General features: G+C 39.3%; 3 protein-coding genes across 3 annotated transcripts; all 3 read right to left on the reverse strand.

The window, feature by feature from the left end:
* Nucleotides 854-16,384, reverse strand: LOC104704350 (3-hydroxyisobutyryl-CoA hydrolase 1-like). The gene is made up of 8 exons (XM_019227003.1): nucleotides 16,325-16,384; nucleotides 16,136-16,220; nucleotides 2,279-2,364; nucleotides 1,628-1,749; nucleotides 1,332-1,392; nucleotides 1,155-1,253; nucleotides 990-1,091; nucleotides 854-901 (listed from the first exon to the last, which is right to left on the reverse strand). Exons 1-8 carry the CDS (start codon nucleotides 16,382-16,384, stop codon nucleotides 854-856), a joined length of 663 nt encoding a protein of 220 aa, XP_019082548.1.
* On the reverse strand, nucleotides 16,417-17,312 carry LOC109125138 (probable 3-hydroxyisobutyryl-CoA hydrolase 3). The gene is made up of 5 exons (XM_019227004.1): nucleotides 17,273-17,312; nucleotides 16,978-17,058; nucleotides 16,809-16,877; nucleotides 16,665-16,728; nucleotides 16,417-16,571 (listed from the first exon to the last, which is right to left on the reverse strand). Exons 1-5 carry the CDS (start codon nucleotides 17,288-17,290, stop codon nucleotides 16,417-16,419), a joined length of 387 nt encoding a protein of 128 aa, XP_019082549.1. The 5' UTR covers nucleotides 17,291-17,312.
* On the reverse strand, nucleotides 19,474-20,959 carry LOC104700418 (callose synthase 2-like). The gene is made up of 5 exons (XM_019227492.1): nucleotides 20,627-20,959; nucleotides 20,359-20,437; nucleotides 20,155-20,242; nucleotides 19,917-20,027; nucleotides 19,474-19,800 (listed from the first exon to the last, which is right to left on the reverse strand). Exons 1-5 carry the CDS (start codon nucleotides 20,646-20,648, stop codon nucleotides 19,477-19,479), a joined length of 624 nt encoding a protein of 207 aa, XP_019083037.1. The 5' UTR covers nucleotides 20,649-20,959; the 3' UTR covers nucleotides 19,474-19,476.

Consider the following 21,214-nt stretch of genomic DNA (forward strand, 5'->3'; position numbering starts at 1 on the left):
TTTTCGTGCTCTAGATTTCCCTTTGATTTTGTTAAGCGGCTTGTTGAAGAAGGAGAGATATATGCCTATATATATTCACAAAGGCACGCACACCAAAACCCTTTTGTCGTTCGTGGAGGGTACCTTTGGACCACTAATGGGATGTATTGGAGTGTCAACCAAATTAATGTGGGAGAGGGATGTTACAATTTTGATACGATAGATAAACAAAGCAAAAAGATAAAAATGCATTCGAATGGAGCACCTAGATGCATAACCAAATATATAAACAAACCAGTCATGTGCACAAACGAACAACAGTTAACTAGGGAATTTGGAACTACAAGTTCGAGTTCCTACATACAAGTAGGAAAATTACAGAAAGGACAATAATTGAAACATGAGATATTGCCGTCGTAGAAAGGAGGAAATAAAGAACGTCCAATCTTATTCGCCGCCACACAAAACAAAACAAAAAAAAAAAAAAAGAGTTGGCTGGTCGAAGACTTATAAAACTTGGTATTTCAAGTTTAGTCTCTTTGCTCGGTTTTTGTCGTTGGTTTAAATGTCTGACATGTTGTCTCATAGATTCCCTTCTCCAATTCATCACAGCTTTGCTATGATTCGTGAAACATGGACATTTTTCCTTGGCGGAAACTTAAGATCTTCCCATCCTTCTTCATCCACTCGCTCAAAGTACTGATCTACCTATCCTTCATGTCCTTTAGCTGCCTTGGCTCCCACTATAATTTCAACAATACAACAGTATATTAAAAAATATGACACAACAACAAATATTAATGGGAACCCACGAAGTGGTGGCTTAGTAGTAGTACAAGGGGATTAGTTCTTTTTTACTAAATGGAGAGATTTGTCAAATCTTTGGGTTCCTATCTTTGTCTACCAATATGGCTCTGCACCCCTGCATAAGTAATACACGTTTTTTGTAATTATGGTCTACAACAAAGACAGTTTCAGGATGAAGATAAAATTAGAAAAGCTGAAAAAACCTCCTCAAAGTCTCTGCTTATATCTCCCTTCATCAAATTACACACCATTCTATACTCACGAATAAGACACTGCCCCACCCCTTGCAATCTTCCTTCTCTTATCTGAAATTTATACATAAAATTAGCTCTATCCCATCACTGCGTGTTAAACATTCTGGAACTAACCGATCTAAGAGAGAATTTAAGACTTGATGGTGAAGCCTTCTTTAATGCACGAATGGTAGTTGAGATCCAATCATTTGGTTCCTGAGTGGCCTCTCTCTCCTAACCAACACATACGATGGTAAAGTGCATCGTCAAAAGGTAATTAGGAAATTAAACCAGTATACTATACAAACTTACAAGTGCAGATATAATTTCTTCGATAGTTCTTCTAGAGAAGCACTTATCAATAACATCTAACCTGCGTAAAAAAAATAAACAGAAAGATAAGAAACACACTACACAAACTAAAAGCTGATACCAATACAAAGTTGAAATTTTATAAAACATGTAACGTACGAAATGTAAATAACAGAGAAAATATTTTAGCACATTACCTACAACATATGTTTTTGCAATGTTGGCACGACATAAGATATTCGGCAAACTCAGGTACAAGTAGAAAGAGTAAAACAATTAAAATCCTTTACACTTGCCTGTGGTAAGCACTATGTTGTTTACGGTGTGGATGCTGAGTGTATGCATCCAGAATTGTTGAGACAAAGTTCGGATCATTTGAATCGACTCCGCAAAGATCTGCTTCTAGTGCGGTCAAACTCTGTTAAAAGGAATAACCTTACTAAATAACGATCCTCTTGGCGACGGGAATAGGGCTCAACAATAGTAGCGATAAAAAAATATGAAGGGAATAATGTCGGAGGAAATAGACACTCTAAAAAAATTTACAGACCGCACGTTTTGGTTATCGATACTGAAGTTACAATAGTCAACGTAAAAAACATCAAATCGAAGAAAATAAGCATCTGGAACTATTGTTCCAAAGACTGTAACTGTATATAGGGTAGGACATGCATTGACAGAGAGATACGTCAAAATAGTACTTGGCAAGAAAAGTGCCAATCAGGGATAAATTTCAAGATCTTACAGAGAATTCTTATGTCCATTGTGCTAGTTCAACTAAAATTCCACAAGAATTAGTTTTGCAACACTAGCTGTTAATTATACCCCCATAATTAGTTCCCAACAAACAAACAAAAAAAATCTATCTCAGTTTCCTCTATTGTCTATTATGCCTGCGGCCGTGACTAGGAATATATAATAAAGACGTATGCAAAGTAAACTTATACCGTTGAAGGCACAAAATGAGTTGCAAGACCACAAGCAAGCATTACAGCGCCATCTAACCTAGCTCCTGTGAGGCCAACATACTCTCCTGATCAAAGAAGACAGGTAACTAGGTAAGGATAAGAGGATAAGCTCGAACTTTATGGACATGTACAACAGGACGACCCTGAAGTTAAAATTCCTAAACCATAAACGTGCCCTTAATAATTATACTTTAATATGATATCGATCGTCAATTCGTGATCATAATAAGCTTTCATGACCATACGGATATGATCTTATCATTAATCAATATAGAAGTTCTTTAAAGACATCTATTAAAGCTTTCATAAACTTAGGATATATATATGTTTACAAATTAAAATAAACTTGTCAATGCATAAATAGATGGTAACTGCAATTAAAAATAATTTTAACTAAAAAATACTACAATTGAATATAAAAGAGGTAATTGTTGTCACTGCTGAGGTAGAAACACGCGGCATTTTAGTACGTGTTATATGCGTATGGGGATGCCACTTTATACTCGTCATGATGCATGTCGTGTTGACATAAGTTTGAAATAACTTGAGAATCAAGCTAAGTATATTTAGGAGATATCAAAATATACATATCTAAAGATTTAGGAGTTATTTAAATTATGTAATATTCTCCAAAGACTGATAGGTTAAATATTTACTTCTTCTTTATATAAACGTTAATATTGAGTTGTGACATTAGACGTTAGAGAATAGAGATTTGAGAGAATGAAAGTTTAAATTTTGAGTGATTTTCTTAAGCAAATAAAATGAGTTTTACTTTTATTCTTCTTGAAATTCTTAAACCTTGATTCAATATTTGGTATTAGAGCAAGTATTGAATCAAACACAATCTCGAGAAAAACTTTTTTTTAAAAAAGAAACATGGGTGACATCGTTCTTGCTAAGCCGAAAGAAGGTAATTCTTCTAGCATCCAGTATCCGATGTTGAATGCTGTAAATTATACAGTATGGGCGATGCGTATGACAGTATTACTTAAGGTGAACAAAGTTTGGGAGTCTATCGAACCTGGATCAGACAACGGAGAACACAGCGACTTGGCCAGAGCTCTTCTGTTCCAATCTATACCAGAAGCTTTGATCTTACAGGTCGGAAAGTTAGATACTTCTAAGACCATCTGGGATGCTATCAAAGCACGACACGTTGGAGCTGAGCGGGTGAGAGAAGCAAGGTTACAAACTTTGATGGCAGAATTTGATAGAATGAAGATGAAAGATAGCGATATCATTGATGATTTCGTAGGTCAGCTCTCGGAACTGTCCACAAAATCCGCAACCTTAGGAGAAAACATTGAAGAACCAAAACTTGTTAAGAAGTTTCTTAAAAGTTTACCACGGAGGAGGTATATTCATATTGTTGCATCACCGGAACAAGTTCTTGACCTAAATACAACGAGATTTGAAGACATCGTTGGAAGGTTAAAAACCTATGAGGAACGTACTCGTGAGGAAGAAGAAGATCAAACCACTGATCACGGCAAAATCATGTATGCAAATATGGATACACAATCCTACCAAGGGTACAATGGTCTGGGACGTGGAAGAGGACAAGGTGGTCGATTCTATGGTCGTGGAAGGGGACGTGGACGGTTCGGTAATCCACAGTTTGGTGGGTACAAACAAGAACGAGATAAGTCGAGGATTGTATGCTTTCGGTGCGATAAGGCGGGTCATTATGCTTCAGATTGTCCTGACAGGTTGCTTAAGCTTCAAGAAACACAAGAAGTTGGGGGGTGATGACACACAAAAGCCTGAAGAATTGATGATGCATGAGGTGGTGTATCTCAATGAAAGGAAAGTGAAGCCAAGCGAGTTTGATGCACATTCTGAAAAAACATATGGTATTTGGACAACGGGGCTAGCAATCACATGTCAGGCAACAGCAAGTATTTTTCGAAGATTGATGATACGGTCACAGGAAAGGTCCGGTTCGGAGATGACTCACACATCGACATCAAAGGCAAAGGATCTATACTGTTCGTAACTAGAGATGGAGAGAAGAAGGTGCTAGCCAATGTCTACTTTCATACCAGGACTTAAAAGTAATATAATCAGTCTTGGGCAGGCTACCGAGTCCGGATGTGACATGAGGATGAGATAGGACTACTTAACTTTGCATGATCGAGATGGCAGACTACTGGTCAAAGCGAATAGATCGAGAAACAGGCTCTATAAAGTGGTTATGGACGTAGAACCCACTAAGTGTCTGCAAGTTGCAATGGTGAGTGAGTCAACTAAATGGCATGCGAGATTGGGGCACATCGGTATTGAAACAATGAGAAATGGTGAGGAAAGAATTGGTTGTAGGAATGTCGTGTATTACAATCGAAAGGGAAACTTGTGCTTCATGTTTACTTGGTAAACAAGTCAGAAATTTTTTTCCCCAAGCAACCTCGTTTCACGCCACACGAACACTTGAACTTATACATGGAGACCTCTGTGGACCCATATCTCCATCTACATCGGCAAGAAACAGGTATATCTTCGTGTTGATTGATGATTTCTCTTGTTACATGTGGACTATACTGTTAAAAGACAAGAGCGAAGCTTTTGACAAATTCAAGAAATTTAAACTGCAAGTGGAGAAATAGACTGGTGCCATGATCAAGACATTCAGGACAGATAGGGGAGGAGAATTCATGTCACATGAATTCAATTTATTTTGTGAAACCAGTGGAATTGAGAGACATTTTACTGCACCATACTCTCCCCAACAGAACGGAGTGGTAGAAAGGAGGAATAGAACATTAATGGAGATGACTAGGCGGTAAGACATACTACGTATCTTCTAAACAGAGTTGCAACAAAGGTCTTGATCGAGAAAACTCCGTACGAGGTTTTCAAGGGACGGAAACTAAACATCGAGCATCTTGGTGTTTTTGGGTGTATCGGGTTTGCGAAAACAGAGACACCACTTCTCAAGAAGCTGGACGATCGCTCAAGACCGTTAGTTAACCTCGGTATGGAACCTGGGTCGAAGGCCTATCGGTTGTTAAACCTTACCACTCGAAGAATTGTGATCAGTAGGGACGTGGTCTTTGATGAATCAAAAGGTTGGGAATGGAGCAGTGTAGTTAGAGAAGAATCTGAAAAACCAGGAATGTTAAGATTCGAGTTTGGGGAGTTTGGAAACAATGGTCTTCAAGGAGAAGATGCAGTCGAAGAAATAAATTCAGAAACAGAACATGATACAGAGGAGAAAGATGAGAGTGATGTTGATGGGGATGAAACCACGGCTGATATTCCCAGGCTCGAAACAGAGAATGTCTCTGTACAAGAACAGAGTGAGCCGATGTTGAGTAGATCACAGCGACAAGTCGTAAAGCCCAAATATCTTGACGATTATGTTTTGATGGCTGAATTGGAGAGTGAGCAACTGTTAGTGAATGAAGAACCATGGGATTATGATGAAGCCAAGCAGCTTAAAGCATGGAGAGAAGCGTGTGAAGAAGAAATATCTTCTATCGAAAGGAACAAAACTTGGGATTTAGTTGATCTTCCATCTGGAGTTAAGTCAATTGGCTTGAAGTGGGTGTTTAAGCTGAAAAAATCTCAGACGGAAGCATTAACAAACGCAAAGTGAGGCTGGTGGCTAGAGGTTATGTGCAGAAACACGGTGTTGACTTCGATGAGGTATTTGCTCCGGTAGCAAGGATTGAGACAGTTTGGTTCATCATTGCAATGGCAGCTTCTCACGGATGGGAAGTTCACCATCTTGACGTCAAAACCGCGTTTCTTCACGGTGAACTAAAGGAAGTAGTATACGTAACTCAGCCGGAAGGATTTACAGAGGGAGGAGAGGATAAAGTGTATAAGTTGAATAAAGCACTGATATATCTATATTTTGCACCTCCTTACCATGCATTTGTCATACATTTAGCTAGGATAACTAGTCGTTTTGCATCATTTTATAACCTTTTTTATACACTTTTCATGTTTAGGAAGTTTTTGCATCATCCTTGCATACATTGTGTATTTCGAAGTATTTCAGGTGTCTAGGAGACGTCGGAAACGCATACGATCGAGCCACCTTCGAGTCAGAAATAGAGCCACTCTCAAACACGCAATCGAGCCATGCAATCGAGCCACTCTCACCCAAGCAATTGAGCCACTTTCACTTGCTCAATCGAGCCACTGTCGCCCACTCCGACTCAATGCACATGTTGGGAAGACGTTCTGTCTTACACGCTTCAGGAGATTCCCAAACCGACGCTTCACCTTGTCGTTTTAAGTTTTAGGGATTTAAATGTTTTTACTATAAATACGTTTTGTTAAGTCTTGGCGGAGACATCTTATCTTTTATCTTGTTTTTGTTCTTAAGGTTTTACCTAGCCACCTAAACGTTCTCAGACTTTGTATCCCGATATCTTTTAATCTATTCAGTTTTTGCATTTGATTTCTAAATTATGAAAGTTGTTCTTCCCATTTCTATCTATCGAATGATGCTTGATTCAATGTTTTCTGAGTTTGTATCGTTGATGATGATTTCTAGATCCGAGTAGTGTTAGGGTTCTTGAGGATGGGATAGATTAGGTGGAGGATCTTAGGATGTAGGGTGTTTAAGCTTTGATTTTTATGATTCCCTTCTGGACTAGAGTTAGAAATACTAGTTTCTCTCTGATGAATTGGAACTAGGGCTTAGACATTTCCGCACCCAAAAGGTGTTCGATGAAATGTCTGACCAACTAGTGCCAGAGACATACATTCCCAGCCTAAGAGATTAGTTGTCTAGGATGTTTGTTGACATGAATGAACTTGTTTGTCATGCCTGCTTGATCATGTTTCTCTACCGAGAGCTAGGTTTGGAGGTGGTTGAGTCTGAGTAGCTTCTATCAAGAGATTGGATTAGCTAAGTTGTGATGTTCATTGTTTAGGGATAGTTTGCTTGTGGCATGTTAAACACTCTATAGACTAGGATACTCCACCGACATCGATTACCCCATCCTTAAGACTTCTATCTTTTTGATTGATAATGCGTTCCTGAGACCGTTTTTTTCATCTTGCTATTTAGTTCTTGTTTAGACTCGACTTTGTTTTTACTCACGTTTACTCCTTGTCATACATTTTCGTTTCTAGTTTTGTAACTCATTTCTGTTTTGCATTCTGATCATTCTAGGATTGTTAGACAAGCACTCTTTTTGAATTGGCTTGACTTGTGATTGCTTGATTGCATCTTGATTGCTAAGAACATCCCATTTGGATTGACACCTTAAGTACTACAACACATAAGGTTAATTGAGACCTACTAGGAGATACAAAAATCTTAGTATCAATTTGGCGCTGTTGCCATTTGGGATTCGTTTTGCTACATTTAGGATTTCAAGTTTTGCAAGATTAAGTTCTGTTAGACTCATCATTCTGAGTACTGACTTGTTTTGGTTGACTGCTTGTTTGTTTTGCATCTCAGGAACCTGTTGATTGCAACCTTGCATGCACACCAGATCAAGAGGGCATCAGAATCTTCTTCCTGTTATCGATGACATCAATCGGTTACAACGACCACGACAAGCTCGTCAACTCACTGATCATCCCGCACCAGTCACTATGGAACAACAGAATGAACCAAATCCAAGACCGCGAAACATTGGTGTTGGGGATGCACCAAACACTCACACTCAGCGTGCTGGAATCGTCCCTCCTGCCGTGCAGAACAACAACTTCGAAATCAAAGGCAGTCTGATCTCCATGATCCAAGGGAACAAGTTTCATGGGTTGCCTATGGAGGATCCACTGGACCATTTGGACGAGTTCGACCGTCTGTGCAGTCTCAAAAAGATCAACAGCGTGAGTGAGGACGGTTACAAGTTGCGCTTCTTCCCATTCTCCCTGGGAGACAAAGCTCATCAATGGGAGAAAAATCTTCCCAAGGGATCAATCACCACTTGGGATGGCTGCAAGAAAGCATTCTTGGCCAAGTTCTTCTCCAACTCCAGAACAGCACGTCTCAGGAATGAGATTTCTAGCTTTACTCAGAAAAGTTCTGAATCATTCTATGAAGCCTGGGAGCGTTTCAAGGGTTTCCACAGCCAGTGTCCACACCATGGTTTCAGCAATGAGTCACTGCTAAGCACTATATACCGTGGTGTACTTCCAAAAATCCGCATGCTGCTTGACACTGCTTCTGACGGTAATTTCCTCAACAAAGACGTTGATGAAGGATGGCAACTGGTTGAGAATCTCGCTCAGTCTGATGGCAACTACAATGAAGACTATGACCGCACAGTTCGCGGCGAAGCTGGCTCTGAGGAGAAGTACAAGAGGGACCTAAAGAATGTCAAGGACAAGCTTGACCGCCTCTTGCTAAGTCAGCAGCAGCCTGTCCATTTCGTAGCTGAGGATGACCCTTTCCAAGTTCAAGATGGGGAGGGTGAGCAGTCTGAGGATATCAACTACGTCCAGAATCAGGGTGGTTACAACAAGAGCTACAACCCCTATAAGACGAACCCCAATTTGTCTTACAGGAGCACCAATATTGCAAATCCACAGGATCAGGTGTACCCTCCTCAGCAGCACCAACAAGGTCAGCAAAAACCTTGTGTGCATTACAATCTGGGATTCGTACCCAAACAACAATTCCAGCAAGGTTACCAAGCTCCCTCAGTACCACCTCCAGGATTCCGCCCTCAACCAGTTCAGCCTGCTCCAGCCCCCGATCAAGAAATGAAGCATATGATTCAACAACTTCTTCAGGGTCAAGCTAGCGGTTCTATGGATACTGCTAAGAAGTTTGCTGACCTTAGTCAGACGATGGAATGTTCGTACAATAATCTGAACGTCAAATTTGAAGCTCTGAATTCAAAGATAAGGTATATGGAAGGCCAATCTGCTTCTACTTCTGCACCAAAGTCTGGCCAATTCCCAGGGAAAGCTGTTCAGAACCCCAAGGAGTTTGCAAATGCAATTACGTTGAGAAGTGGGAAAACATTGCCCCCCAGACAGGGAGTTCCAGTCGTCACTGAGGACAGTGAGAAATTAGATGGGGATGATTTTGTTCAGGATGGAACTCAGATGAAGAACCCAGCCGAAGCAGCCAAGGATCCGGTTGAACCAGTGAAGCATTCTGAACCTGAAGCTGCTAAGAAGCCTGTTGTTTCTGATGACAGACCTGCGAGGTTCATCCCTCTACCGTACAAGCCTCCTCTACCATTTCCAGTGAGGTTTAAGAAGCAGGTTACTGAGAAGTACAAAGCCTTGTTCGAAAAAAAAGTCAAGGAGATTGAGTTGAGGATGCCATTGCTGGATGCATTAGCACTTGTTCCTCACTACCAGAAATTCCTCAAGGATTTAGTGATGGAGAGATCAAAAGAAGTTCAAGGCATGGTGGTACTAAGTCTTGAGTGCAGTGCAATCATCCAGAAGAAGATTGTACCCAAGAAGCTCAAAGATCCGGGATCATTCACTCTACCTTGCTCCCTTGGACCTATGTCTTTTGATAGGTGTTTATGTGATCTTGGCGCTTCAGTTAATATGATGTCATTCTTTGTGGCTAAGAGGTTTCACAAGGTTTCACATCTCCTTCATCCTCGCAGATAGATCAGTGAGACTTCCACATGGTATTTCAGAGGACTTACCTGTCAGGATCAGAGAAGTGGAAGTGCCAACCGACTTTGTGGTTTTGGAGATGGATGAAGAACCAAAAGATCTGCTGATCTTAGGAAGACCGTTCCTGGCGACTGCTGGAGCCATGATTGATGTCAAAAATGGCAAGATTGATCTTGATCTAGGCGACGACTTCATCATGAAGTTTGACATCAAAGATACTTTGAAGAAGCCGACAATAGGAGGACAAGTCTTCTACATTGAAGAGATGGATAAGTTGGCTGATGAGTTGTTGGAGGAACTAGCTGAGGAGAACCATCTCAAAACTGCTCTAACCAAGGATGGAGAAGAAGGGTTCCTGCATGAGGAGATCACTTGTTACAAGAATCTGCTAGACTCCCACAGAGAAACGGATAGACAAGAGGAGTTTGAGAAGCTATCTGATGCAGAGGAGGTATGTGCAGTTGAGGCAGAGACTTCAGAATGTAAGATCTCCCACTCGACTGTGACCGCTCCTGACTCCCATGCTGACGACTGGTCGGAAATGAAATGAAAACTCCGAAGGTAGAACTCAAAACTCTCCCTTCCGGACTCAGCTACGTTTTTCTGGGAACCAATTCTACTTATCCCGTCATAGTGAATTCTAGGTTGAGTGATGATGAATTGGGGATGCTAGTAACTGAGCTTAAAAAGTATAGAAAGGCTATAGGTTATTCTTTAGATGATATCAAAGGAATGTCACCTAGTCTTTGCACCCATAGAATCAATCTTGAAAATGAGTCTTATGCTAGCATTGAACCCCAAAGGAGATTGACTCCTAACCTGAAGGAAGTATTAAAGAAAGAAATCTTAAAACTGCTTGATGATGGAGTTATCTATCCTATCTCTGATAGTACTTGGGTATCTCCAGTGCACTGTGTACCTAAAAAGGAGGGAATCACTGTTATCAAAAACGAAAAAAATGAGTTAATCACAACTAGGACCATCAGAGGACATAGGGTGTGCATTGATTATAGGAAGTTGAATGTTGTATCTAGGAAAGATCATTTTCCTCTTCCTTTCATTGATCAAATGTTGGAAAGACTAGCTAGTCATCCTTATTACTGTTTCTTTGATGGGTATAGCGAATTCTTCCAAATCCCTATCCACCCAAATGATCAGGAAAAGACAACATTTACTTGTCCTTATGGCACTTTTGCCTACAGACGCATGCCATTTGGTTTGTGCAACGCTCCTGCCACCTTTCAAAGGTGCATGACATCGATTTTCTCGGATTTGATTGAGGAGTCAGTGGAAGTGTTTATAGACGACTTTTCTGTATACGGTTCCACTTTCTCCTCCTGTTTGTTAAATCTGTGTAGGGTATTGACGCGATGTGAGGAGACGAATCTGGTGCTGAACTGGGAGAAGTGCCATTTCATGGTTGAAGAAGGGATCATTCTGGGACACAAAATTTCTGAAAGAGGAATTGAGGTTGACAGGGCAAATATTGAGGTCATGGTTCAGCTTCAACCGCCTAAGACAGTGAAGGACATCAGAAGTTTTCTGGGACATGCTGGGTTTTACAGGAGATTCATCAAAGACTTCTCAAAAATTGCAAGACCATTGACAATGTTGTTGTGCAAGGAGGTTGAGTTCGAATTTGATGCAGCATGTTTGGAAGCTTTCAGCAAGATCAAGGAGGCCTTGGTTTCGACACCCATAGTTCAAGCTCCGACTTGGAATCATCCGTTTGAGATTATGTGTGATGCTTCAGACTTCACAGTTGGGGCAGTTCTGGGACAGCGTATTGACAAGAAGCTTCATGTCATCTACTACGCGAGTCGCACCTTGGACGAGACTCAAGGAAGGTATGCCACCACAGAGAAGGAACTCCTAGCAGTTGTGTTTGCATTCGAAAAATTCAGGAGTTATCTCGTGGGTTCGAAGGTCATTGTGTATACCGATCATGCTGCTCTGAGACACATCTACTCGAAGAAGGATACCAGGCCAAGACTGTTGAGATGGATTCTGCTTCTTCAGGAGTTTGACATGGAGATCGTTGACAAGAAAGGCATAGAAAACGGAGTTGCAGACCACTTGTCAAGAATGAGGATTGAAGATGTTGTTCCAATAGAAGATTTAATGCCTGAGGAACAACTTCTGGTCGCCCAGGTTTGTGAGTGGATGCATGACTCAGGGGTTGAGAACCTCAGAATCAGATGCATGGCGATCACTTCTGAGACAGAACCATGGTATGCAGATGTCGTGAATTACAAGGTTTGTGGAGAAGTTCCTGATGACATGGATCCCTACAGGAAGAAAATTTTTTTCAGGGAGGTCAACCACTACTTCTGGGATGAGCCCTACCTGTACAAAAGAGGTTCTGACGGTCTGTTCAGGAAATGCATAGCAGAAGGGGAAGTGCAGGGAGTGCTTAAGCACTGTCACGGCTCCACCTATGGAGGTCACTTCGCCACATTCAAAACATCCTAGAAGGTTCTCCAAGCAGGTCTTTGGTGGCCAACTTTGTTCAAAGATGCTCACAGTTTCATCACCAAGTGTGACGTTTGTCAGAGGATGGACAACATCACAAGGAGGAATGAGATGCCCTAGAATCCGATCCTGGAAGTGGAGATATTTGATGTTTGGGGTATAGACTTCATGGGACCTTCCAACCCTCCATCAAATGGTAATGTCTATATTCTGGTGGCAGTTGATTATGTATCTAAGTGGGTCGAAGCCATTGCCAGTCCTACCAACGATCACAAGATTGTTCTGAAGCTATTCAAAAGTATAATTTTTTCAAGGTATGGGATACCCAGAGCGGTGATCAGTGATGGTGGAACTCACTTCATCAACAAGGTGTTTGAGAGTATGCTGAGAAAGTATGGGGTCAAGCACAAGGTGTCTACTGCGTATCACCCTCAGACCAGCGGATAGGTTGAAGTCTCGAATAAGCAGATCAAGGGTATCCTGTCAAGGATTGTTGGAGTTGCGAAGAAAGATTGGTCTGTCAAGTTGGATGAGACTCTCTTGGCGTACAGAACAGCATTCAAGACGCCAATCAGCAGAACACCATTTCAGCTGGTATATGGTAAAGCATGTCATCTCCCTGTAGAGGTTGAGTACAAGGCGCTTTGGGCTATCAAGTTGCTGAACTTAGATGTTGATACAGCTCAGGCTAAGAGGACTCTTGATCTACATGAGTTGGAAGAAATCAGACTTGATGCCTATGAGAGCTCAAAGATCTATAAAGAAAGAACCAAGAATTTTCATGATAAGAAAATTGTTGTCAAGGAGCTCAAGGCTGGAGATTAGATTTTGCTTTTCAACTCCAAACTTAATTTATTTCCTGGAAAGCTTAAGTCTCGGTGGTCTGGACCTTTTGACATCAAGGAAGTTCGGCCATACGGAGCTAACACTCTTCTGAACAAGGTTGGTAGCGAATTCACTGTAAATGGTCAGAGAGTCAAGAAATATTTAGCTGATCAAGTCCGACGAGAGGGGTCTTCTGTGCTCCTCTATGAACCCACAAAAGCATAAAAAGCTGGAAAGTCAAGCGAGGGACTTTAAACAAGCTCACTTGGGAGGAAGTCCCAAAGGTTTCACTGTAAATATTTTTTAGGATCCTTGTGTTTTAAATTTTTGTTTTTGGTTTTCTTGTGTTCAGGAATCTACAGAAGTGAGTCTAAGCAACAGCAAAACAAAACAAAAAAAAAATGCAGTTAAAGGAGTGAGTTTATAGTGAAGTCGAGTATGATGAGTTTTACATGATAGATGGAGGATACAGAGAAATTAAAGAAAAGGAGGAGTCAGTCAAAGTGTGTTGGCATGGGGGAACAGAAAAAATATCTAGAGGAAAATCTTCATTGTGGGCGACCCCACTCTCTACATTTCTCGCTCCTCTTACCCACGTGAAACTTTCCCCCATCCTTTCATCCACTATCTCATTTGTCCCCCCCCCCCCCCNCCAAACATATTAACTTTGTGTCACCTCACCACCATCTTTACCCTCACAATTATCTCTCCTTTTAAACACACTCTCACCTCCCTCTTTTTCACTCACCTCTACACTCATCATCATCAACTCACTCTCACTTCTCTCTTTCATCCCACCAACCCAAAAATCGATTACTCCCTCTTTCACACTTCTCACTCTCTACTCTCACCTAACAACCTCCACTCTCATCTCTCTCTTGTTCGACGTCGACGAAGCCACTGTCTCACTATTCAACCGGAGTACCATCTCACTCGGTCGCCATTCACACTATTTTCCGTCAAGTCGACCAGTGTAGCCAAACAGGTGTGGACCTGCAACGCAAGTTTCTCCACAAGGACGGTGAAGTCGTCACGCCCAAGCCACGCTCTTCACTCGACCAAGACTCGATCCGTGAACTGTTCGACTCCCGCACCTCCACACCTCTCCGTCGAGCCTCTTCCAGGAAGCTTCACTCGAGCAGTGTCTGAGAAGCGTCACTCGAGCCGTGTCTGAGAAGCGTCAATCGAGCCGTCTCCGAGAAGCGTCAATCGAGCCGTGTTCGAGCAGCGACAATTGAGCCGTCTCCCGGAAGCGTAAATCGAGCCAGTCCCACCAACTCAATCGAGCTGTCGACGCCTCCCTCAATCGAGCCGGTCTCACACCTCCCTCGAGTCGCTACTCATTCCGCTTGCTCAACCCACATCCGCAAAGAATCAATCGAGCCATCGACGCCTCCCTCGATCAAGCCGGTCTCACACCTCCCTCGAGTCGCTACTCGATTCGCTTGCTCAACCCACATCCGCAAAGCATTAATCGAGCCATCGACACACTTCGTCAATCGAGCCCTCAATCGAGCCGCTTCTACCATGCACCATCTTCTTCTTCCGAGCAATCCACCATTCATATCCGCTCGACCTAAACCGCTGCTTTTTCGCGCCACCATTCTCAACAACTCAATCGAGCCGAAACCGTTCCAGTCGATCGGTTTCTCCTCTCTTTGTTCTTCCAAGCTTTAAATTTCATATTTGCTCACTAACATATTAACGCTTAGCTTTGAGTTTATCATGTCTCAGCGGAGCAGAAAGAGTACTGAGCTAATAGAGGAAATGAGAGATGCATATGGGTGTAAGGCTGGAGAACGATCATCGCCTAAGTCTATGGCGAAGCGTTTCTTAGAAATGAAAAACATGGTCGGCGAAGTTATTGGGGGTTCAGGCCAAGCGGCGAGGTCAAGCAGACCAGCCAATCCCCTCACTAAGAGCAAGAGTCGCGGGAAGAGATCGGCACAATCTTCTAACTCAAGAGAGGAAGGCAGTGATTACGAACAGGAGGAACCTGAGTTGCGTTCCGGACAAGCTCCCAAGACGTTTGTAAGACGGAAATCAACCGAGACGAAACTGACTCCCAAGGAGTATTACGAGCTGTTTCAGCAGTTTGAGTTCAGCGGAACAATATACCCTCATGTTGAGACCATAGAGCAACTCGGGATTGTGGAGGATGTTCAGTACCTATTTAGGCGATGCCATCTGGAGCGACTCATGAACACCCCCAAGAATGGATACAAAGAGGAGACTATCCAGTTCCTCTCTACTTTGGAGATGCACTTATACGCGGATGAGCCAGGCATGATGTCTGATGGAGGGCTGGGGTACATTACATTCCGCGTACATGGTCAGTTCTACACCCTTACTTTCAGAACCATCGAAGAGATCTTTGGATTTCTCGATGGAACGGGGACTACGCTGCAGTTCGACAGGAACGAAATATCATCACTCTGGACGACGATTGGAAGCACGCCTACATTCACTTCATCGAAGTGGTAGTATTATAGGTTAAATAATTTAAAAAGAAGTGGTAGTATTATAGGTTAAATAATTTATATTAGTTCTCTAATTTTTTAATTTGAATCATGACATATGCAGGAAAAAACTATCTCTTAATTATATGGATGATGTAATGATTTATGATTTTCACAAAATAGAATCAAACAAAAATGATAGGTAAAATATAATGATTAATAAAAAAAAATTGATATGCTAAGTTAGATAGAAAATCTTGTTTTGTTCAACTTAATTAGTTATTAATTGAAATTTATTTAAAATATATTTCGTTTTTAGAATGTATTTAAATTGCAGATATAAGTAGTATTTTTTTACTCTTAAAGATTATTGTTATAGTAATTTTTATTTGTAATGGTAATTATTTAGTTCTTTAAGATTAATAAGGAGATTATATGATGTCGTTGGCATATCTTCTTTATTAAATTGCGATAGTAAATTTTTCATCTCATTAATAAGGCAAAAACAAATGAGTTTTGTTACCAAAAAATCGAGGGAGCCTTGACAAGAAGTAGGAAGCGCCTACATCTGGGAAGAGCCCTAGAGCTGTCTCGGGCATTGCAAATACCTTTGAGAAACTCAAAAGATATGGGAAAAGTAATCAGCATATTAAAGCGAGAGAGATCTATATTGTCATCCATCTATGCCTATGCTGACGTAGAGAATACATACCGTGTTCTCAGTTGCAATACGAAAACGACCATGGACAGAGAGACCAGCTCCGCCTCCCATGACAATGCCATTCAAAACTGAAACCTATAATATCAATACGAATTAATGAGCTTATTATATACTTTTGAGTAATTCACTAAAAGGATAGTGTGCATGTTGACTGAAACCTGAGCTTTTCTATACGTGGCCATAACATAGTTGAGCATGTATTCCTCTGCGAATATATCAGCAGAGAGTCTCCAATTTCCTAAGTCCACGTAAAATAGAGAAAAGAGTGTGAAATTAAGAAAAAGGAAAAAAGGAATGATTGTCATAGGTAGATATGATAATGATATATTACCTTGTACGATGTTACGAACAGTAGGTTTAACGTCGCCACCAGCACAAAAAGCTCTTCCTTGACCCTGTGGCAAATTTTGCTCAGTGTTTATGCGCTAATAACAAAAATAAACTAATTGTTAATTTGTTACTATGATGATAATACCTTTAGGATGACAAGTTTCACACAAGGGTCCTCCTCATACGCAAGAAACAGTTGCAGTAACCGAGTCATCTAAAGAAAATATTGATTCCATATTTCCATGCCAATATGTAAGTAGTGAACGAAAAAGGACACAACGAAACAGCTGAATAGCAAGGGAAAGATTCAATACCATGTTGAAGGACAGAACATTCAGCTGCTTGGGTCTGTTTAGTGTCAAGATTCTAGCACTCGATTTCTCTTCCACCATAATCTGTGAACAAATTGATTTAGAGTGATCGAATAACTAAAACTCCACTCTTATCCTCGGTCCATGGGATTGTGATGTACAAGATTCGGCTCAGAACGTTTGGTTTTACAATAAAAGGAAAAAATCATAGTTTCCTNAAAAAAAAAAAAAAAAAAAAAAAAAAAAAAAAAGTCATAGCCGTCGATTCACAGTAAATTAAAGGAAGAGGAAAACATACCGGAGAGTGAGAGTCCATCTCTAATGCTATCGTCTTCTTTTTCTCTTGTTTCTTCTCCGTTGTATACTCCTATACATATATATATATATATATATATATAACAGAGCAGCGATGGAATCAACGGAGAAATATTTTTTTGTTTCTTTGCATTCGATAATTTTTATAATTTTTTTTTGTGTTCGTAAGTAATAGTTTGTATTCCAGGGCACATGAGAAATTAGTATATTTAAATATTTTCTTGTAAACAGATGAATATATAGTTTTCTAAGAGCATTTATAATGGGCGAACTCTTTTCATTACTAGGAAAAAAATATATATATTTTATTCTATAACTAATACAAAGACAACGTGTGTACAATCAAACTTAAAAGCGTTGTTTATTCGAGAAGTTTGAGAACGGTTCTCTCTATTTTTCTCTCCTTCTCTCCATTTTATATTATTTAATTAATTTTTAAGAAAAAAATCTTGGGAAGTAATACATGACCTAATGAATCGCCCTCGTGACAAATTAATATTTTATATATATATAAGAAAAAATAATCTACTCAGCAAAACACATGTACTTTCGCATTTTAAAGTCCTACTTTTGTTGATTACAATTAATATTAGTTTTTCTGCCATTACAATTAAGGACAACAAAAAAATATTTTACTCTTTCTCATGTCAATAAAAAGAATAAAATTTTAATTTCTAATATCAAAATGATGTGGCATTATTAGAAAATGGATGAAGAGGAGGGATGCGAGGATCTTAAGTTCCCGCCAAGGAACAACTTGCCTGTTTCAGTTATCGCATCAAACCTGTGAAGTGGAGAAGGTGTTTGATGAGATATCAATTGGTTAGACTTAACGTACCAAACCCTATGTGTTTGAAGAACTCTACCATATTTTCTTTTCTTTTTTTTTCTTTTTGTTGCACCAAATCAGAATATATAGGCGTGCCCTGGTTCATATCCTTTCAAGGACCACATCACAGTATCTCACGTTTCCATTATTTTCTTTTATGCAGTATGCTAACAGGAATGTAACAAATTGTAGTTCCAAGTTCCCTATATATATTTAATAGAAAATAAAACAAAAAGCATGGTGGAAGTTTAAAGAATTTTTGTGTGTTCTTGTTCTTATCATGTTTTGATTTGAGACTTTATTGGTGGATGGTCCTGGGTGCCATCGTTCATCTGTTCGGATTCATCTACCATATATAGCACCAACGTTAGCCTCCACCAAAATCTTGATTTTTTTTCCTTGTTGCTAGCCACGCTTGACACCACAAAAGTGGTCTGTATTATTACTTGCTTCTTTTATTTTATTTTCTGGTTTTTTTTTTCATGGGTGGAAAATTTGAGATTGAAAAGTGAAAGGTCTAACTGCTCTCATGAGACCATATAGATAATTATATCAATTTACTAATGTTCTAATGCATGTCGCTAGTTATGTTTTCAATAAAACTACATAGATACTCTCATGTAAATTACCAAATACTGATACACTGACTATGTAATGTAAACTACGTAAAATATTCAAATTTTTGCGAAATCATCAGGCCCGGGTATGGGCAAGCAAGTGAAGCCTGCATCAAAAAATTTGGAGCATATTTTAGCACAAAACTTCTAAGCCTTTTCTGTAGATTTTTTTTTCTATATTTAGTTTTTTATTAGATTTTTTTTATAAGTACCAAAAATATTTTTAAGTTCAAGTTTTATATAAGAAAACAATATATTATTTATCTTGATATATCCAATTTACTGATGAAGTTTTATTAGTTTTATGAAAAATATTATCTCATTTTGTGAATTGTTGGTGAATGATCATTAGATTAATGTTAAGTAAACTTGTTGTTAATGAGTTTTAAAGTAAAATTTAATTTAGAAGAACAATTTTATAACTCTAATAAGTAAAAATTTCATATTGGAAGAGTTTTAAAACAATAATTAATGATTAGGCAATATAATATTTATTTTCATATTAAATTTGAAATGAACATAAAAAGACAAAGAAAAATGAAAAAAAGGAGCGATCAAAAGAACATACTTAGTTTATGGATTTAGAATCTAAATTATGAAAATAATTTTTATATTACTATTTTGTGATTTTATATACAATAATAAAAATGGTATTTAAATTTTTTTTTTGGCATAGGGCATCTAAAATTGTCGCAAACCATTTAACTATACAATTATCAATCAGACCACAGGTTTACATAGTCAAACAGCACCGTTTTGGTTATTAGATTCAGCACATAAATTTATAATGAATACTACGAACAATACTAAGAAAATAAGAACATGTACTGAAAAAAGAAATATTAATAATTCGGGTACTTGTATGCCACCAGCAGGCTTATCTGCTGTCTCCATTTCTGGTACCCCGGGTTCGGACTCTTGGCAGGCAGGTCTTTCGTGAGATCGAGATGCGCTCGGGTAATCAACCTGTTCTAACATCCCTGAGATTATTTCTTCATCCCGTTTATTTTCGTGAGTTGGCGCCGACCACGGGTGGTGATTAAGTGCATTTATAGCAGTTTGCAACTGCAAAACATTAGCATGCAAATAATGTTTTTTTGTTAAACTCAAACACTACTATGTAAACCAAAAGTCACACCGGAAAATAAAGTAAACATATTCTCTGAAACTATGAAAGTAACCTCAGGTAGTCTCCTTATAGAATGATTTTCGTTATTATCAAATTGGGGAATAATGTTGTAAGGCCTAAAGATTTTGGCTAGTTGTTTGACTTCAGCGTACGCTTCCAAATTCTACAACAGACGAAAATAAATTATTGAAACCGAAAATAAGAGAAAAAATTATTTTGGGTAATATATTAACTCAAGCTACACTATACTATTTCCTCCCAAGATACAATTAGTTAATCAGATAATTTACCCCAAAAGTCAGTGGTACATCTTTCGAAAGAAGCTCCAAAACTTTGAAGAGAACACGAGCAATTTCACATGCATATATAAGTTGATCACTGAAAGCATATAAGATCGAAGAATGTGAATAGTAGCTAGAGAACAAAGCTAAATATATATAGAAGAAGAGAGAAAAGGAAAATTTGAACAAACAATATTTCCAATAAGCACAAACCCGAGAGCTCTGACATTGACACTTGTGGAAACTTGGTTATCAGTAGAGGAAGACGTGGATGCACTTGAATCAATTTCTACTGAAAAAAGTGTATTGTGGAAACCATTAAGAAAAAAAAGAAAAAAAAAAAGCTGAATTGCAAAATATGAAGGTAGATGATATATATGAGTATGCAAGCTAGTTACTTACATGTTAGTTTTAATTAATTTATCTTTATCATAAAAGAAAAAAATTATTCATAGATGTGCCAATGATTAGGGCACACTACCTTTGCTAGTGATCTTGATCATTGCTACGATAGTTTTCTCGTAATAGTCTAGACAGAAACTTTGCAAATCAGATACATCAGTATTAGGCTGAAATCGTCCTTGTTCACTTGTTTCATCATTCTACACCATAAGAGAAAAAAAAACAAAAAATTGCATGAGGCGATGGTATCATTAATTTCACTATCCGATCCAACGCTTAAGTGAAAACAACAATAAACGAAGAGATGATAATATTATTCCTTTTCGATCCAACGCTCAAGGGAAAACCTAAACTGTCGAACACCACGAGTAAGTGATAACGGGTCAATCTTTTTTGACTCCTCAAGCGCACCATGAACACCTTATATATAGAATTATAAGCATCCATGATCAAGATGTCGAAAGCTGTTAATTCTATCATCACTATATCATATGTATAATACATTATCTCGAGAGATTTGTGTCCAACTTACATAGGTAGGTAATCCGAGGATGAGAGATATGGAAGTGATGAGCGACACGAAGGATCGAAGTACACTTGGCATGTGACGACGGTACCATTTCACTATCCGGCGGAAGACAAGTCATCGTCGTCTCAGTTGACATCT

Source organism: Camelina sativa, chromosome 7 (genome assembly GCF_000633955.1).
Source record: "Camelina sativa cultivar DH55 chromosome 7, Cs, whole genome shotgun sequence".
Taxonomy (NCBI): Eukaryota; Viridiplantae; Streptophyta; class Magnoliopsida; order Brassicales; family Brassicaceae; genus Camelina; species Camelina sativa.